This window comes from Schistosoma haematobium, chromosome 6 (assembly GCF_000699445.3).
Source record: "Schistosoma haematobium chromosome 6, whole genome shotgun sequence".
Classification (NCBI taxonomy): domain Eukaryota; kingdom Metazoa; phylum Platyhelminthes; class Trematoda; order Strigeidida; family Schistosomatidae; genus Schistosoma; species Schistosoma haematobium.
Window position 1 is genome coordinate 17,440,377 of NC_067201.1, and position 16,575 is coordinate 17,456,951.

The 16,575-nt window shown below is 32.4% G+C and overlaps 1 protein-coding gene across 1 annotated transcript in view; it reads left to right on the forward strand.

Moving 5' to 3' along the window:
- SPAG9_4 (mitogen-activated protein kinase 8 interacting protein 3) overlaps positions 1-16,575 on the forward strand; it is a 38,242-nt gene that overhangs the window by 11,844 nt on the left and 9,823 nt on the right. The window contains exons 9-18 of the mRNA XM_051217008.1: positions 1,608-1,664; positions 3,129-3,294; positions 4,396-4,589; positions 4,666-4,938; positions 5,984-6,140; positions 8,136-8,444; positions 9,563-9,812; positions 10,756-11,265; positions 13,336-13,579; positions 15,956-16,387. Coding sequence (XP_051065639.1) covers positions 1,608-1,664; positions 3,129-3,294; positions 4,396-4,589; positions 4,666-4,938; positions 5,984-6,140; positions 8,136-8,444; positions 9,563-9,812; positions 10,756-11,265; positions 13,336-13,579; positions 15,956-16,387 — 2,592 coding nt within the window. The remainder of the gene's footprint in view (positions 1-1,607; positions 1,665-3,128; positions 3,295-4,395; positions 4,590-4,665; positions 4,939-5,983; positions 6,141-8,135; positions 8,445-9,562; positions 9,813-10,755; positions 11,266-13,335; positions 13,580-15,955; positions 16,388-16,575) is intronic.

The window sequence follows — 16,575 nt, forward strand, 5'->3', positions numbered from 1 at the left end:
TGAATATTGGCTCCGGAAATCCTTTCCGGTAATAATTTTGATAATTCTTTTTGAATATTTTACATAATTCGCACTATGGTACGCCTTGTTGATTGAAAGTAAGATCATTTTAATTTATGTACTTAGAGCTGAACTCTGTTATTACAACATCCATTGACTGGTAATATTAGTAAGCATTTTGTGCAACATTTTTATGCTGAACTTATATTTTTAGACTAGAAATTTAGAGTAATCTGTTTTTATTCGATTGATTCACACGTAGAATGACACTGTAATTACTGGTGTGTCGAGCGCATAACTTGGTTATTTGAAAATTCCTCTCTAATTTCCTGGTTAAACCACTACTCTGTTTAAAATAAATCCTTAATAACTTTAATATTATGTGCATTAGTTCTATCGCACAAACTTTTCTCAAAACTAAAAAATCAAGCAAATAATGAACACAGTACCAGGAAATCTCCCCCAATATTGAACTTCTTTAGGTTATCATATCCCATACGACCACTGGAGGTAAAGTGAAAATCAGGGAATGGTCACAAAAACAAAGGAAAGGATGTTCTATATACTTGTTATTATTTATTTTTTATTTATTTTAACACATGGATATTGGTATAAGCAGGCACCAAATACATATGCGCCACGCAAATCTCATATGATATGTGAGAGCTGTGGTACTGTCCGGGTGCCCAAACCGAAGCAGGTGGTCTTCTTGGGGGACCACACCTAGAGCCCATGACCTAAGGGTCTGATCCACAAGGTAGTGGAGCAACGTAAGGAGATGCATTCCCATGGTAACCGCTTACCAACGATTGGTTCATACGCCATTTGTTCCTTTAGGATACTGGAGCCCATGTACACCATTGGTCTGGAATCAGGGTTTTCCAACTCCCCTAGGTGGACTCTCCATGTCCACCAACCCGGGTAAAGCCCTGGACATTCGCTTTTCGTCCTCTCAATTTCGTAAACAACAATAATGCCACGAGAAGGCAGTGAGTAGGACTTCCCTGGCATTGGTTGTATGCATGTGGTCATGTGAGAGCATTTCGAGAGGGAGAGCGAACTCTCCCCACTCTCGGCCGTACCAGGGCCATTATTTTGTTACCAGACCAATTTTATTAAAAGTGTTTTTCATTGTAACTCTAAATTCATAAATGTTTTTTAGTATTTCATGAATACAGTAAACGGCCAGGTGATGTCTTAAGTTCCGATTCTAATACATGAATGAATCCTGGTCAATATTTGTACCGCTACTTTACTAAGTATTGTTTAAAGTTGTATTATGTAGATAATTCTCTAACTGAACAGATGAAAACTGAATATTGTGGGGCTTCTTATCCTGCATATACGTTAGTCGTGAAGTAAATACAGCTGAATATGACTTTTTTCAGATAAATCATGCATGTCTTAAACTTACTACCCTGGGTGACACTTCACTATCTGCTTACTAGATTTAAAAGATTACTTGAAAAAATTTTTTCCAACAAATTCTCTATTTCGTAAATTTAAAAAACCATTCAGTAGCAGTTTTGTTATAATTTGTTTGTTCACCAGTTATCAGTATTTATTCCTCGTCTTTCTATGTTTACTATATTGCTCATTCATTTTAGAAATGCACTTAAAATAGTTACAAATGACCTAATCGGACGGATTGATGAACTTTCATGGTTAGTGAAATATTGATTTTGTTTTTTTTATTTTTATCGTAAAAAATGTAATCATTTTAGTTCTGCACCGTAGATGTCGTATATATTCATTCATAAACCGGTAATTTATTTAATAAAGCACTCTAGTTTTAACAATTAAGTTGTCCGGTGCAGACCCCTGAACATTTGCTTTGGATTAGCCAACCGAGTAGTATCATTAGTTTTCACATAAAAAGTATGATTCATATTAATTGCATAAACCTTGTGCTTGGTAAATGAATTATCTTGAGTTAGGATAATCTCACTGATACTTGCTGTCTTTTCATGGATTAATTTATTATGGTGTTTGTATGGGATCAATATGAGCATTGTACAATGAAATGACTTATGAAGAATGATCTATACATTTGTTTGTACTATCCAGTTGTTAACATGTTCTAAATTTTTCCTATAACTTGAGAAGTAATAGTTAAAACCCAAAATTATATTTCTTGTAGTGTGTTTTAAATCATTATTACTAAAGGGAAAATTGATTAGTTCACACGTTTCAGCCTAACTGAAGGCAGTCAGTTATGTCAGTTTTAGATCCAATTAGTGGAAAAAACATCACTAGCTAATATACGTCAATGAGTTCCAACGAGCACTCAACTTTTGGAATACGGAGTACATGTCATTCACATAGTGAGATAGGCGAGATGTTTGAAGGTAATCGATCTGATGTCCTCCTTGACTAAATATGATTCCTATTTACTTAAAGCCATTGATGTTTTTCACGAAGTGTGAACAATCTTTACTCAAAGCCTCAAGTAGATAAATATAGTCATTTGGCTTTTTCTGTAGTTCCGAAAAGTTTTTCTTACTTGTGTTATGACCAAATTAACATAATCACTTGACGTTCAGCATACAACATGATTAAATCTTTGTACACATAAGTTGGGGAATTTAACCCGTTTCACCTTATGTCGATATCTCAATCTAATAACAAAACAATCTATATGGATAATTGTTAACTCGTTCACAATCTCATCGCTTCACCTCCTTATGATGTTATAAACGCATTCATGGTGATAAATAATTAAATCAATAAATTACTTGATGTTACAGTATGTACTTATTTCTAGCCTCGTCATTCTGTAATCCTTTGATTGAAAGCCTATCGAAAGAAGTTCCAAACGAAAAAATGTGACTTTATTTTCAGGTTTGTGAGCGTTTCATGGAATAAGATAGTAAACTTGAAAATGAGATTAGTTAATTGGAGTCTTTCTTATATCCAGTTGACATTGTCCCCAGCTGTAATAAAGTGTAATGAGTATAGCAGGTTATCCGACCTTCTATATCTATAAACTTGAATGCTTTAGATCGATAGATATTTTTTTCACATTTAAGCGCGTTTTATAACAGCAAATAAATCAATACTTCTATTTTATCTCTCTACTTTTATACCATTTGTGAGCGATTTTTTTTTGTATTGATTTTATTTTTCAGCCAAAATTTTCAGTTCTCATCTGAACTGAACGCTTTGATTACAAATCGTGCAAGTATGCTATTACGTATAAAAGATTTAGAACAAGAAAATGGTCAATTACGTCGAGAATTTGAAAATTCTGATTTGTACGGAAGTTTACCTGGTGATGAAATATCTGACAGTGAAGTAGGTCTTTTATTCCAAGAACTTTTTTCACCATAAAGTTATTCTTCGTTTACACGATATGATGCTTGTTTTCCCTACATTTTCTCATTTCAATATAAACTATCACAGAACATAATTTTGTAAGAGCTTTTACATATAATACTCGCAATATATATTACTCAAGTGTATACAAGTAGCTGATATTTGGCTGTTATTATGATTCATTTCAAAGACGGTTTTGCCATGCAACACTGACCGGTTTAAGTTGTCAACATCACCACTGTTTTCAGTTTAATGAATTATTCATTTTATAAATGACAACCAACATTAGCTTAATTAGTAGTTTTTTGTGCATTTTTAGTAATCCCTACATTGATAGCATTACCTACCAATGATCCATATAGACTGAATCAAACCAAATAATTTATTCTGAAAATAAAGACTGGTATATTGCTAAACATTTATGGGATATATATATATATATATATATATATATATATATATATATATATATATAATACACGGAGAAAGAAATGTATAAATTAATTTTAAACTCACAGTTTAAGGAAGGGAAGCTGGTCCAGATGGGTTGGCTCCAGAGATCTTTAAGAATTAGGTTAACTAATATTTTAGCTAAAATCTGGGAGTTGGACGTAATCCCATCTGACTGGTCACAATCACCTATCGTCCCAATATATATGAGAGGGTCAAAATCATACTGTTACAACCATAGAGGGATTAGTTTAACTAATATAGCATCTAAAATACTAGCCTCCATAATTATCGGACACCTAAGACTCGTGAACTGCAAACATGAGAGAATGAAGCTAGCTTCAAACCTGGTCGTGGCTGCATCGACCACATCGGCCGGTAACAACGTAGAACGTAGTGTCAAATGTTAATAGTTATGTTGCTCTTTGAAATTTTGGTGGTTGTTTTTTGTTATTGATATATACGTCCATTAATTATTCAATAGTTGAATATGTTCATATTCAATGTACACTGTTTTTTTTATATTTCACCTAATATTTTCCTGTAAACAAAAAAAATCAATCGATATTTTGTACTCATCTCTTATTATATGTATTTCAAGTTTTCCCTTTTTTTATTTTATCTTTTCAGCATCTTCCATTATCTATGCGTTTTCGATTTTCACGTGTAGAAATGGCACGTGTTTTGCTAGAAAGAAATCAATATAAAGAACAATTATTAGAATTACAAGAAGCTGTTCATTCAACGCATAATTTAAAAGTTCAACAAACATCAAAACTGGCAAATACCATTCATGGTACTAAACGTGGACGTATTAGAGCCTTGTAAATTGTTTGTTTTTTTTTTACATTTTTAAAAATTAATTTGTATATATTTATCTTCCTTTTTTTTGAAATCTAGTTTTGCTAAACTATTCAACTCACAACAATCATCTAGTAAATCATTTAATCTATCAACATCTATGAACACTTCTCAATCAACAATACAATCTATGCATAATTCAATATCCAGATTAAGTACACCAAATGAATTTACAATATCTTCATCACTATCACAGATAAATGAAACAAATAATCCAAATACATCTATGTCAATTCAAAAGACTACAAGTGATAGTGATTTAAATCAACATCTAACAAATTGGAAAATTTCGATGAAACAAACATGTATTAGGTGAGTACCTTTGATTGGATAATAAAAGTTTAATACTTTTTTATAAAAAATACTATCGTTATATTTTACAACTCATCATTTATATTTACCATGACCTATCAGGTTTGTTGTTTGCCACTAAAATTCACTTTTAATTCATCAAGATAGTCATGGACGTTTTCAACTGCTATTGGTAAGGTGAATAATTATAGTCATTGTTCAACTAGGAATGATACTTTCCAAAAATGCTTTATAATTGAACTTTTGGATTTTATATGTTATATTACTACACAAATATTTTATGAGTTATTCTAGAAATTTTTTGGGAGATCTTATTTATCATCAACCATGAAACACTTCATTTGTACTGCCTATGAGAATGATCGGTAACTAGAAGCACTTAAGACTTTCATATTTGAGTCATCCGAGCTGTTTGTTCTGGACCATCATACATTAGAAATTTTCGGAGCAGCCCATCTAATTCTACTTCTCATGACCATGACTACTGGTCTTTACCTCTAACATGTAGTAAATTCATGTCCATATATTATTCGACCCTTTCTAATAATATTTAGTTATTATGATTGACATTAGAATCGATAGGTATGCTTCCTGTCCTCGTCAAAACTTATCAGCTAGCAACATAGATCCATGAATTACGCGATCAGTTTGGGACACTACTTTATCATTGTTCTATCGGTAACCGTTTCACTTACATAAATTATTGTTGATCGGCGTTAGTTAATGTCTATTCTCAGATTACTGGCGTTATATGCCTTTTTTCCTGTCAAAATATATATTTCATTATTTAGTTGAGCAGCTGGTAGACATTGATTCCATTCGAAGATAGTTTACCTTACAGTTTAATATATCACCTGGCAAACTATTGAAAATAAGATAGTGGGTTTTACATTCTAATTTGGGATTCTTCAATATGTCCACTCAAGAACTTCAGGTCTTGTTGTAAACCCAAAAGACTTAAGTCCTTCACATGAACCATCTTCATAAGTTTTCACTATGGATTACATAAAATTTATTCTCAACTAAATCCAGTGTATTTATATAGGGATTTAAATGATTCTACTGAGTCATCTCAAAGGAGGCATCAACGATGTACCTCTCCTATCCAGTGGTACTCGCACAGAAATGAACATACGTTGGACCGAAGAAATTTAAAAGTTGCCTACGTTTATCCATTGAATGATTATCCTGGCAGTGTAGAGGTAAGTGTATGCTATTCTTTATACTACCATTTACATCGCTCTACGTAATATCTGAGTATCACTCCTCTTTGATGACTGACTTACTAGGTTTTAGTAAAAATCAAAACATTTTTTCATCATGCTTAGCTACCATTTGTCATAATGCATAATGTTAGTTGGGATTAAACTGACTTCTATAAAGCTTCAGAAGAAAAAGAAAAAGAAATGGCATTAATACACAACCTATTATATCGATAACGGTAGGCCAAATGCTTTTAACTATGCTTCATCACTTTATTACTGATCCGGTCTGTTGGCTATGTGCACTACTTCCGTTGCGTCTCAAGATTTTTACACCCTATCTAAAATTATATCATTTCATCAGCTAATTGTTTCAATGTATCATTTTAAAAATGGAACAAAATGCCTTCCTAAGTAAAAACCAAGAAAACTATATAAGCATAACTAAGTATGAGCATTCTACTTATCATTAATATGAATTTACTATACCATATGAGACTAATATAAATACATTATTGTTACTGATCTGTGTTATATAACTTATCAGCATCTGATTACTAAATTTTGGCATATATATATATATATATATATATATATGCTTGTTTGGATGCCCTTAAATTTTTGTTGTCCAATAAATGCGTTTTACTGTACTATAACATACTATTTAATTCTATCCTATTTCCAAAAATCAAATTCTGAATTGTTTTATCGTCGAATGTTTATTGTATAGATAAACTAGTGGATTCTAGTTGTGAGCGAATCGCTCATCGTATTTATCCCATTTTATAATGAACGTTGCAATATTTTCCACAGGATAACTGCATTTTTATCTATGGAATTTTCATTTATTATGAAACTCATTATCAATAATTATCGATGAGTAGTGGAGAACATTTGCTCTATTATGTAGGAAGTTACCAAGTGTTTCTTTAATGTTCAATCAGTTAACATTGGGTTGTTTGATATATTTGAACCAACAACTTCCTTATAACTAACTTCTGTGGATATCCGGTGCTTTAACCGGGTTGGTGCCACGGAGAGTACACCTAGGGGAGTTGGAAAACCCTGATTCCAACCCAATAGTGTACATGAAGTCCAGGATCCTGAAGGAACAAATGGCGTATGAACCAATCGTCGGTCACCGGCTACCATGGGACTGCATCTTCTGACGTTGCTCCACTACCTTGTGGATCAGACCTTTAGGTCATGGGCTCTAGGTGTGGCCTCCTAAGAAAACCACCTGCTTCGGTTTGGGCACCCGGGAAGTATCCCAGCCCTCAAATAAATCGAATGATTTATGTGGCGCATATGTATTTGGTGCCTCCTTGTACCAATGTTTATGTGTTTAAATAATAATAAATATGCAGGTTCGGACTCTGCTACCTCTACTGCGGTGTAGACATCCTAGTAATATGATAATTGTGACTTGAAGTCAATCGCATATGCCTGTACTTCGTAAATCAATTACCTAGGCAGGTAAATCATTATTTCTTACAGGCAGTTTGATCAACGTTGTCCAAAACGTGATTCATCACAGAATTTGAACCAACAACTTGCTTATAACTAACTTCAGACTCCTAGTACGTTACCATCAAACAGGCTCAACAGTTTTGTAAATGCAATCTAAACTGATTAAAATATCACTGAAGTCTGCAAATTGTTGATAAAACAAACTGTTTACGATCTTGTAAAAGGTTCCAAAATAAATTGAGCTCCTGTACCAAGATTATCTTTGTATTGAAATTGAGACGCCTGATTATGATCCTTGAAAAAATTATTTCAACATATAAACTAGAACACTGTTTATTGTATGTTTCGGTGTTATTTTGATGTGAGGTTCTCAGATAACCTATCTATATGTTTACTAGTTAGTGAGGAATATCGAAACCTCAAGGTGATTTTAAGAGTTATTCATGTCCTTCAGTTCAGTACAATTACAATTACACGAGTTTTTCAGTCTTCTACATATTATTACATTTCTCATTTTGCTTCAAGCTACGTTGCGCAGCAGTCACATATCCATATCACTCTACGTCTCACTCATCTGCTTCATCACCTACCATGAACAATTTACTTTTCACTGCTTACTTCAGAAATCAATTAGAATCCTCTAAAGATGACGATTATGTCAACACTACCGTATTGTCTACATACAGTAATTCAGATCAATTAGAACATCCTAAATCACACGAACAACAACAGTCAAAAGTGGGAATTTTCAAACAATCGATGTATAATCATTCCATTGGTAATTTATCCAGTGATCATGATTCTCTTGATTTTTCAGCGGTAATCGACGATCAAGTAAATTTTGTTCATCTTCGTGTTTGTATAATTGTTAAACTCTTGTACTTATGAATTCCATGTGATTTAATCGGAATTGTTTGTAGTGATATTAATCTAATTAAAAAATAGATTTTTTTATGAGCTTGCATCACTGAGAGAACCATTGTAACTAATAGTAATAAGATACCGATTCAATAGTTTTAATTTATCACCCCCTTCATGAAACCTAAATTTCATAGGGTGGATTTTTGTGAGGTTTTTCAGTGCGCACTGCTACTGAAGTGTCCCGAATCAGGACGGTTTAATAGATGTTTGGTGGACCATAGTTTTCAGTAGTTATCTAGCTTCTTTCGGCTCGTGATCAAAAATAATAATCGACATTCTTATAAAATTTGCAAAATATATTGGAAATCCCTATCTTGTTGTTCTAACTACATGTCTGTATTGATTTGCTAAGTACATTAAAATTCTGAACAGTCTCAAAAAGCTCATTTAAGTTAAATGCATGACTATCACTTGAGTTCTAGGGTATATATCATATCATATCTTTAGCTAAGTCTATATTTTCTATAGAGTGTGTTGCCTTACTATTCGTAAATAATCGAAGTTGTACCCGAAATATGGTAACTGATTACTCAACGACAAACACTATTATATTGTCTAGGCCTTAGTACTGATTAAGTTCTATGAATCAGGTTTCAGTGACTCAAAGTTATGATAAACGTTTTATGACATAAAGAAGCTGGAGCCATTTAATAAGACCATAAATTTAAGCTTTATATTAATTGACACATGTAAGTGTGTATCTGCGTTTTTTAGAACACTATATCAATCGGTGTAAACGTTTCGGTTCTACAGAAAGCAAGTCACAGATAAAGTATATATGTTAATTCCTGTAAATGTAATACCTGGTGACTTGTATTTAAATCACATCATAGTACTGGTTTCCTAAATGCACTTTGTTGATGAATAGCAACTAGCATGAGACCTAGGTCTAGGACGTTGTTTTGGATTGTTTCTAATGACCTGAAACCTTCCAATCTTTCTCATCATGTTACCAAATCTGATTTTTCTTAAATAACCAACTCAGAATTTTGATTCTTATATTGCTAAATCACTTTGGTTTCAATCTTTAGTTTTCAGATGTTCAATCAAATATTATCTGGTTAAGTTCTTTCTCTTTGAAACATGACTTAACAGCAATAAAAGCTCCGTCTTCTTCTTCATCAACATCATCGTCATCATCTACAGCGTTCACCAGTTCAGATTATTCTGGGAGAATAAAAAGTTTAATCACTATTGTACATGTAGATTATAAATCATGTCAGTCGGTTGATTCATTTGCTATCTGTAGTTCGACAGTTTTATGCATATGCAGTGTCCCAGGTGGGTGAATGATCTCCTCTTTCAAAATTTCCTCGTATTTTATCCCACTTTTTCTTCCCGTAATTTCTAACGGTTGAGAGATTTACAAATTTTCCCTTCTGTACAAGAAAGATTAATCAATTACATTAACAGTTCAGAGTTAATTCACATCTTCAACCATCAAAATTATGCCATTTGATAAGTTTGTTTACATATGTATACTTGAGCTAACAAAAAAGGTTGTCTTCATGGAATACTAACATCGTATTATGATGAACAATCGTATTTTTCTCGTTCAAATAAAATCAATTATCAGTAGTTGTTTGGCGATTGTTAATAATCCTTTGTTTAAGTAATGAATATGGGAATTCTTGAATGTATATTTTGTGAAGCAGATGATACATTGGTGGTGATCGTAACACTGGAAATAGAACTATGCATCAATAACCAATAAATATTGTGTTACAGAAGATTTGATGAGTGAGATCTATATAAATCCATGGTCTTAATCTTTCAGTAGATATAATAATAGCTAAATTCTTTACTAGTTATTACTCACATTAAATATTGATTTCAGTGGGTAATAATAATTATGTTTAGATAATTTTGGCAAACTTTATTTATTAATGAAACTGTTTTAGCTCATGTGTATCAACTATTTATTAAAGTGTGTTATAATACAAAAAATTAATAAACATTTGAACTTTTGTTATACTACGTGATAAAGAAAAGGTTATCTAATTCAAACTTAATTTTCTAAATATATCATGTCTTATCGTGAGATCTATAGGTCTCAGATTCGCTCTCATAAGTCATCGCGTGCGCTCACTACTGAGTATTCCGTTCAATTGGACGAAAGAGCTGTGGAGTTTTCACCAATTTTCAACGATCCCGGTACTGTATACCATCTTGCAAAAAAGCCGTTTGCATTAAACCTCATTTTTATGTGTGTATTGGATTTCAGAAGCATCAGTCGAAGATTTAACCTGCTTGGAAAATACAGACCATTATTGGAAAATGTTGCCAATGGATTCATTTTCTGGTGATTTAGAAACTGGTCAGTCTTTGACTGCGGATATGTTAGAAACGAAAACAAAAAAGTACGATGTGAATGCCCCTTGTTCATTAAATGAATGTACAGAATTTAAATTCCTTGATTGTGACAATACTAACAACAACACTCCACAGAAAATAAATAAAATTGTACAAGAAAGTAAATATCATAGAACGTCAACACCAACATCATCATCGTCATCACATTTTTCATCTATTAAACAAGCGATTGATCATTTATCATCTACACGACGATTGGTTAATGCACTTGGAATTATTGGTTCAGTGAATGATGTTGATGAAGTGACAATGTCTTATGTAGCGACAAGAAGACGTTTTCTTATACATCATGTAGATTGTGACTCCTGTATTAGTAATAATGGTGATTGTGCTGTTCAGCCTTCCAAGGAAATGTTTAGTAGTAAGTGCTTATCATTCTTTCAAATGAGCCATTTTGTATCATCCGTAACTCAACAATACTTACATGCAGACAACTCCGTATATTTAACATTTATTCAACGATAAAAAAATATTCACAGTGAAATTTAAAGTTGGTTAAAACCCGTAACTATCTAAACACTGTTAACATAACCGGTGACGTTTACCTCGAATGCTCATTTTCACACTTGTGATGAAACCAGCATACAACCTTGTTAATTATTGTTATTTTGATTGATGAATTCATTTTTTGATAGGTTCCAGATGTAAACGTCCACTGATAGAAATTTTCAGATTTCTGACACTTAATTTTATAAATTATTCAGCTAATATATTATGAAAGTGAAAACTCTATCCGAAGAATTTATCAATTCACTAAAAACTGTTGTCATGATGTCATCATTTTTCCAAACATCCATGTGTTTTATAAGAAAACGTTTTTTCCTGTTATTGATGTTAAAGATTGCAAGTGACCAGCCTCTATCGGCATATATTAACCTTAAACCGATCGCCTTGATAAAGCCTTTAGTCAAAAGTTTGGCATGTAGGTAGCACTGAAATCGAGGAGGCCTATTTCATACTATTTCGGGCTCGTTAGCTAGATGCATATGCTTTCCATTGTTGATGTTCGTACTGAGACTCGGACCTAGCATCTTTCGGTTCAAGCACTAACGCGGTATTTGCTTAGTTATGAGGATGTATTTTATGTGTGAGGGTTCATATTTTTCCGTTCTTACATGTCCCAAACCGTACAAAATGTTCGTTCTAAATCCCACAGATAACCACATACCAAATTTGCTTTAGAAAAGCTTTGAAATTTGTCCAAGTTAGTTAATTATGTCTGTTAACCTCACGTGCTTACACACCTTCGTAAATAGCTTGCTACGTACTACAAATCTAATTATGTAGAAACTACCACAAAGGTAGTTCGTATATTCCCTTCTTTCTCTGTCTTATGGAGAAACAAGAAGAGATTACAACGGAATTCATACGCTGAATATATTCATTTATGGAAAGAGATATCACTGAGGATGGAATAGTCGTAAACATTTACATATTAATATGAAAGAGAGCTAATTACTGTTTAAAAACGTTTTATAAATATTTTTTGTGTATTTTTGCCCATAAAACGAGAATTATGTAGTCATTCTGCATATTTTGTGCTGAGATTTCTTTACTGAGATATAGCGAGTATTGCTATTGTTCGCTCATTTACTCCTCTATTAAGTTGCCCCCTCATTCAGAATTCGGTTAATACACTTTACTATTGATTAACTTACAAATAATATACTTTTTACTTGCATTTCCAATTTACTTATAGGTTTTTCTTGATTGTTATAATCCTTTGAAAAACTGTAATATTCAGCCAAATTTTTGTAATTGAATGAAGTTTCTACTAGTTGAATCTAGTAGAAATTATATGATATAACGGATATTTAAAATATTTTTTCCTCGCTCACGTATATTACGATAATACATTAATAAGACTAATCACGTTATATCAGAACCTGATTAATACAAGATAATATTTTATTGATTACAATTACAAGCAGTCACACTCAGTGAGTCCGGAGCAGAAATCAATGACAGAAAGGGAAATCACATATTTAATAGTCCGTAAGCTGTGGTTTTTTGTCCACGCCTAACGATTTACTGTATTTTACTTACACTACCACACATCATTATATGAAATAACTAAATAACTTTGATCACAGTGACTTAGCTAACACTAAGTTATAACGTATGTTGTTAAATCACTTTAAATAGTGATGAGTGGTGAAATCTAGTACTTGTAATTGATATAACTTGGAATACCTTAAGTAGTTCTATTCTCATTTTTGTGTTGATATTTGCACAAAACTGGGTTCAATAAGATATTGACAATATAGATGCATCTAATTAGGTATTTCGTATATCATCGAACTCATCAGAATCGGAAAGATTGAAACTTAAGCACTAAAAAGCCTTATTTTCAATAGTACATGTGTTCTCTGGTAAATTATTGGAATCCACTGTCTGTTATTAACATTCTACATTTCTACTTCTTCCATAGGTCATTCGTCTACTACTAATGACAATTTGGTGACACAATATCCTTGTTCATCATCTACACAGCATAGTCACTATCAATATTCTTCTAGAAAATGTTATTCCAGATGTTCTGCATCACCTACCAGTGCTCAACCAACTGTTTGGTTAGGTTGTCAAAATGGTGATTTATATGTTCATTCATCTGTATCTGATTGGCGTAAATGTTTACATGCAATACGTTTACCTGATTCGGTAACACAAATCTGGTGTGTTTTAAGTTTGTGATGTTTAACGCGGTTAATTTTGCTGTTTTATGTGTAATATTTGGGTTCTGCACTTCATGACCGTGTTAAGCTATTTATTTTATCGACACATTGATATCTTGTTACACTTGTTAGTAAACACCAATAGCCACTAAGAGAATTCTGTCAATTAGTTAATGTTGGAAATGAGTGATGAAACGGCATCTTTTACCGAAATATAGTTGTCTCAAGTCAATTACTGATCGGAATTCGTACAGCTCAGTGACTACTTAAGATAGTATCAGATGTAGCCTAGAATAAAGTCCAATAAGCATTCTCCCTTTAGTTTCCATTTGTATTTCTCTGAGATAGTGAAATGCGCTTTCCAACTGAATGAATTCTCCCATAGATGTGTTCTAAACTCGATTTAACTAAATTAATCCTTACTATTCGTGTATTTTCGTAAACGGTTTTTTCTCATCTTTTTCTTTATAATATTATCATTTTGATTTGTGTGACACATTTCTAGCAATTGCATTATATTATCGGTCATGTTTATGTGTTATGATGAAATATTTTGTTAAGCTAATCTATCTCCTTTCTTCTCTCAAATAATTTCCTCTGTTTTACCAATCGAATTTATTCTATTTATATCGATTTATAATTTTACCTTGTTATATGGTTTATAATAATTTTTCCAATTATACATTCCCTTTGTCTATCATTATCATTCGACAGAAATTAATTTCATCTATATACATTTCACAAAAATATGTTGAAACTGAAGTTAATTGTTATTTATTATAAGGTCGCGCACACACGCTCGTGCATGTATAATTTACCTGATGAAGTTCTAGTGTTTCACCACTGGCATCGATTTTTTATCATGCTAGATAAAACGATATAATAATAAGACCGTTTTAATGTACGAATAAACATTAATCAAACCACGTAACAGAGAAATTCACTTTTTTTCTATACATTTCGTTTCCATAATAGCATACAACTGTCATAATAGTAATAATAAAAGGTTAGTAGTAAACATAACTAATGTAAATCAACCATGTTGTAGTGAACTTTATGACTTTCATGTTTCCAGGGTTTTCACAGCTATTTTCATCTCTCTCTTGATATTGTTTCTATTTCTCAGTTAGAAAACAAAGTTTATAAACCTTTAATTGGTGATGTCCGTTATAATAAAAGTTACTTTAATTTAAGCAAGTTTGGTTAATAATGGTGAATATAAATTGTCACAGACAGCATTGTATGTTATCAATTTAGCAGACGAAATAACTGGAGACTCCACATGACATAACTCACAGACAAGCAAAATCAAGATGGTTTCATTTCCTACTATGTTTGTTTAAATCTTAAACACTTCGTTACTCGATGTCCATACATAAATTGTTTATTTTCTACTATGGTTATCTTTTTCGTTGATTCCTTTTCCTGTGTTGTTGTTAAATGTACCAGCAAACTTCACGTTATTTGGTTTCGCCAAATTTATGTATTAGCTAACCTCACAATGTTTCATATTAAGCTTCCCAGTTTTTTCCTATATCATTTCGTATAAAACTTCATTTTAGTTTTTTACTTCCTTCTGTGGTTAAGTTGACCGTCTAGGCGTTGATGACTCATTTTCTTCATACATTTGCATCTATTATCTTCACCATTCATGAATGGTATTTTTTATTTCTATCCCTGTATACAAATAATTGCTGATGTGAAAAGGATTGTATTTTCATCTGTCTTCAACATACAATCTATTTGATTTAGAAGATTCAATTTTATGCTGCGTGTATTATTATAAATATTCAATGATCGGAATGGGATCACGCTTTGTTCAGTGATTTGAGTAGTTTAACTGATAGCATTTATTAGCTTTATCAACAAATCTGTGTTCTCATTTGTATCACGAACCGATCTAAGTCAGACAACCATCTAGAACCTAAAAGCACTGAATGGCCGTTCCATTGTAGTATGGGGTTTCTCAGCTGTGCGAACCTGTGACCCCTCAACCGCAAGTCGAGTTCAGGACCTTCGGCCTCGTACTCAAACGCTTAACCTGTAAACCAATGATCTGTTATTGAATGGTGCACATGACTAACTTTAATTAATCCACGATATTGCGTGACCATTTGTGTGTAATGGTCCAAGAATAAACTTTCACCTTTATACTGATCTGTCACCTTGATGTGCTAAATTACACAACATTGAGTTAAATACGAAGCTACCGTTTGTAAACTAAGCCTGACAACTCATCTTGCTAACAATTGTAAGCTCTAAACTGTAATCTGATTAGCGTTCTAGTTTCTTCTTCCTATTACTTCATCTGCTTTCCTTTACATGCTGTTGCCGAATTGCTTTTAAGTTGATTAAGATTTTTATTGTATTTCACAGTCATCTTGCCGGACGAGTATTTGTCAGCTTAGCGAATGGTCAAATAGTCGTTTTTCGGCGTCATCGTTTTCATCGAACTAATAATGGTAATTCATGTCTAGGTCATTCATTGTCTAGTCTGTCAATTAAGCAAGAACCAATTGTCAGTTCAACATCTATGTCATCGTCATTATCTAATTTACCGGATAATCATATTACATCTACTGACCAATGCAATACTCTTCACAACTCTAATCTGAATTCATCTAATGATAATAATAATAATACAATATTGGGATCATGGGATTTTACTGAAGCATGTGTTATTACGTGTGGACGTCCTCAATGTTCTGTTAGTTGTACAATAACTGTACCATCAACAAATTCTTTATGGGCTGCTTATCGTAATCGTATCTTAGTTATTAATGCATTTACGCTTCAATTAGTTGACTGGTAAGTTTAATACATTTTTCGAATGTTTATTTGTAGTAAACTTTTTGTTTGTTCAACAGTTCATAATTTTTAATTCATTAATTTTTTAATAATTAAAAAGAAAGTCTTCAATAGTAAAGTTTTAGCTAAAAATTGAAAGTGATATTCACCAACTTCACCAACTTATTTTTAGAGTTAAAATTCTTCAT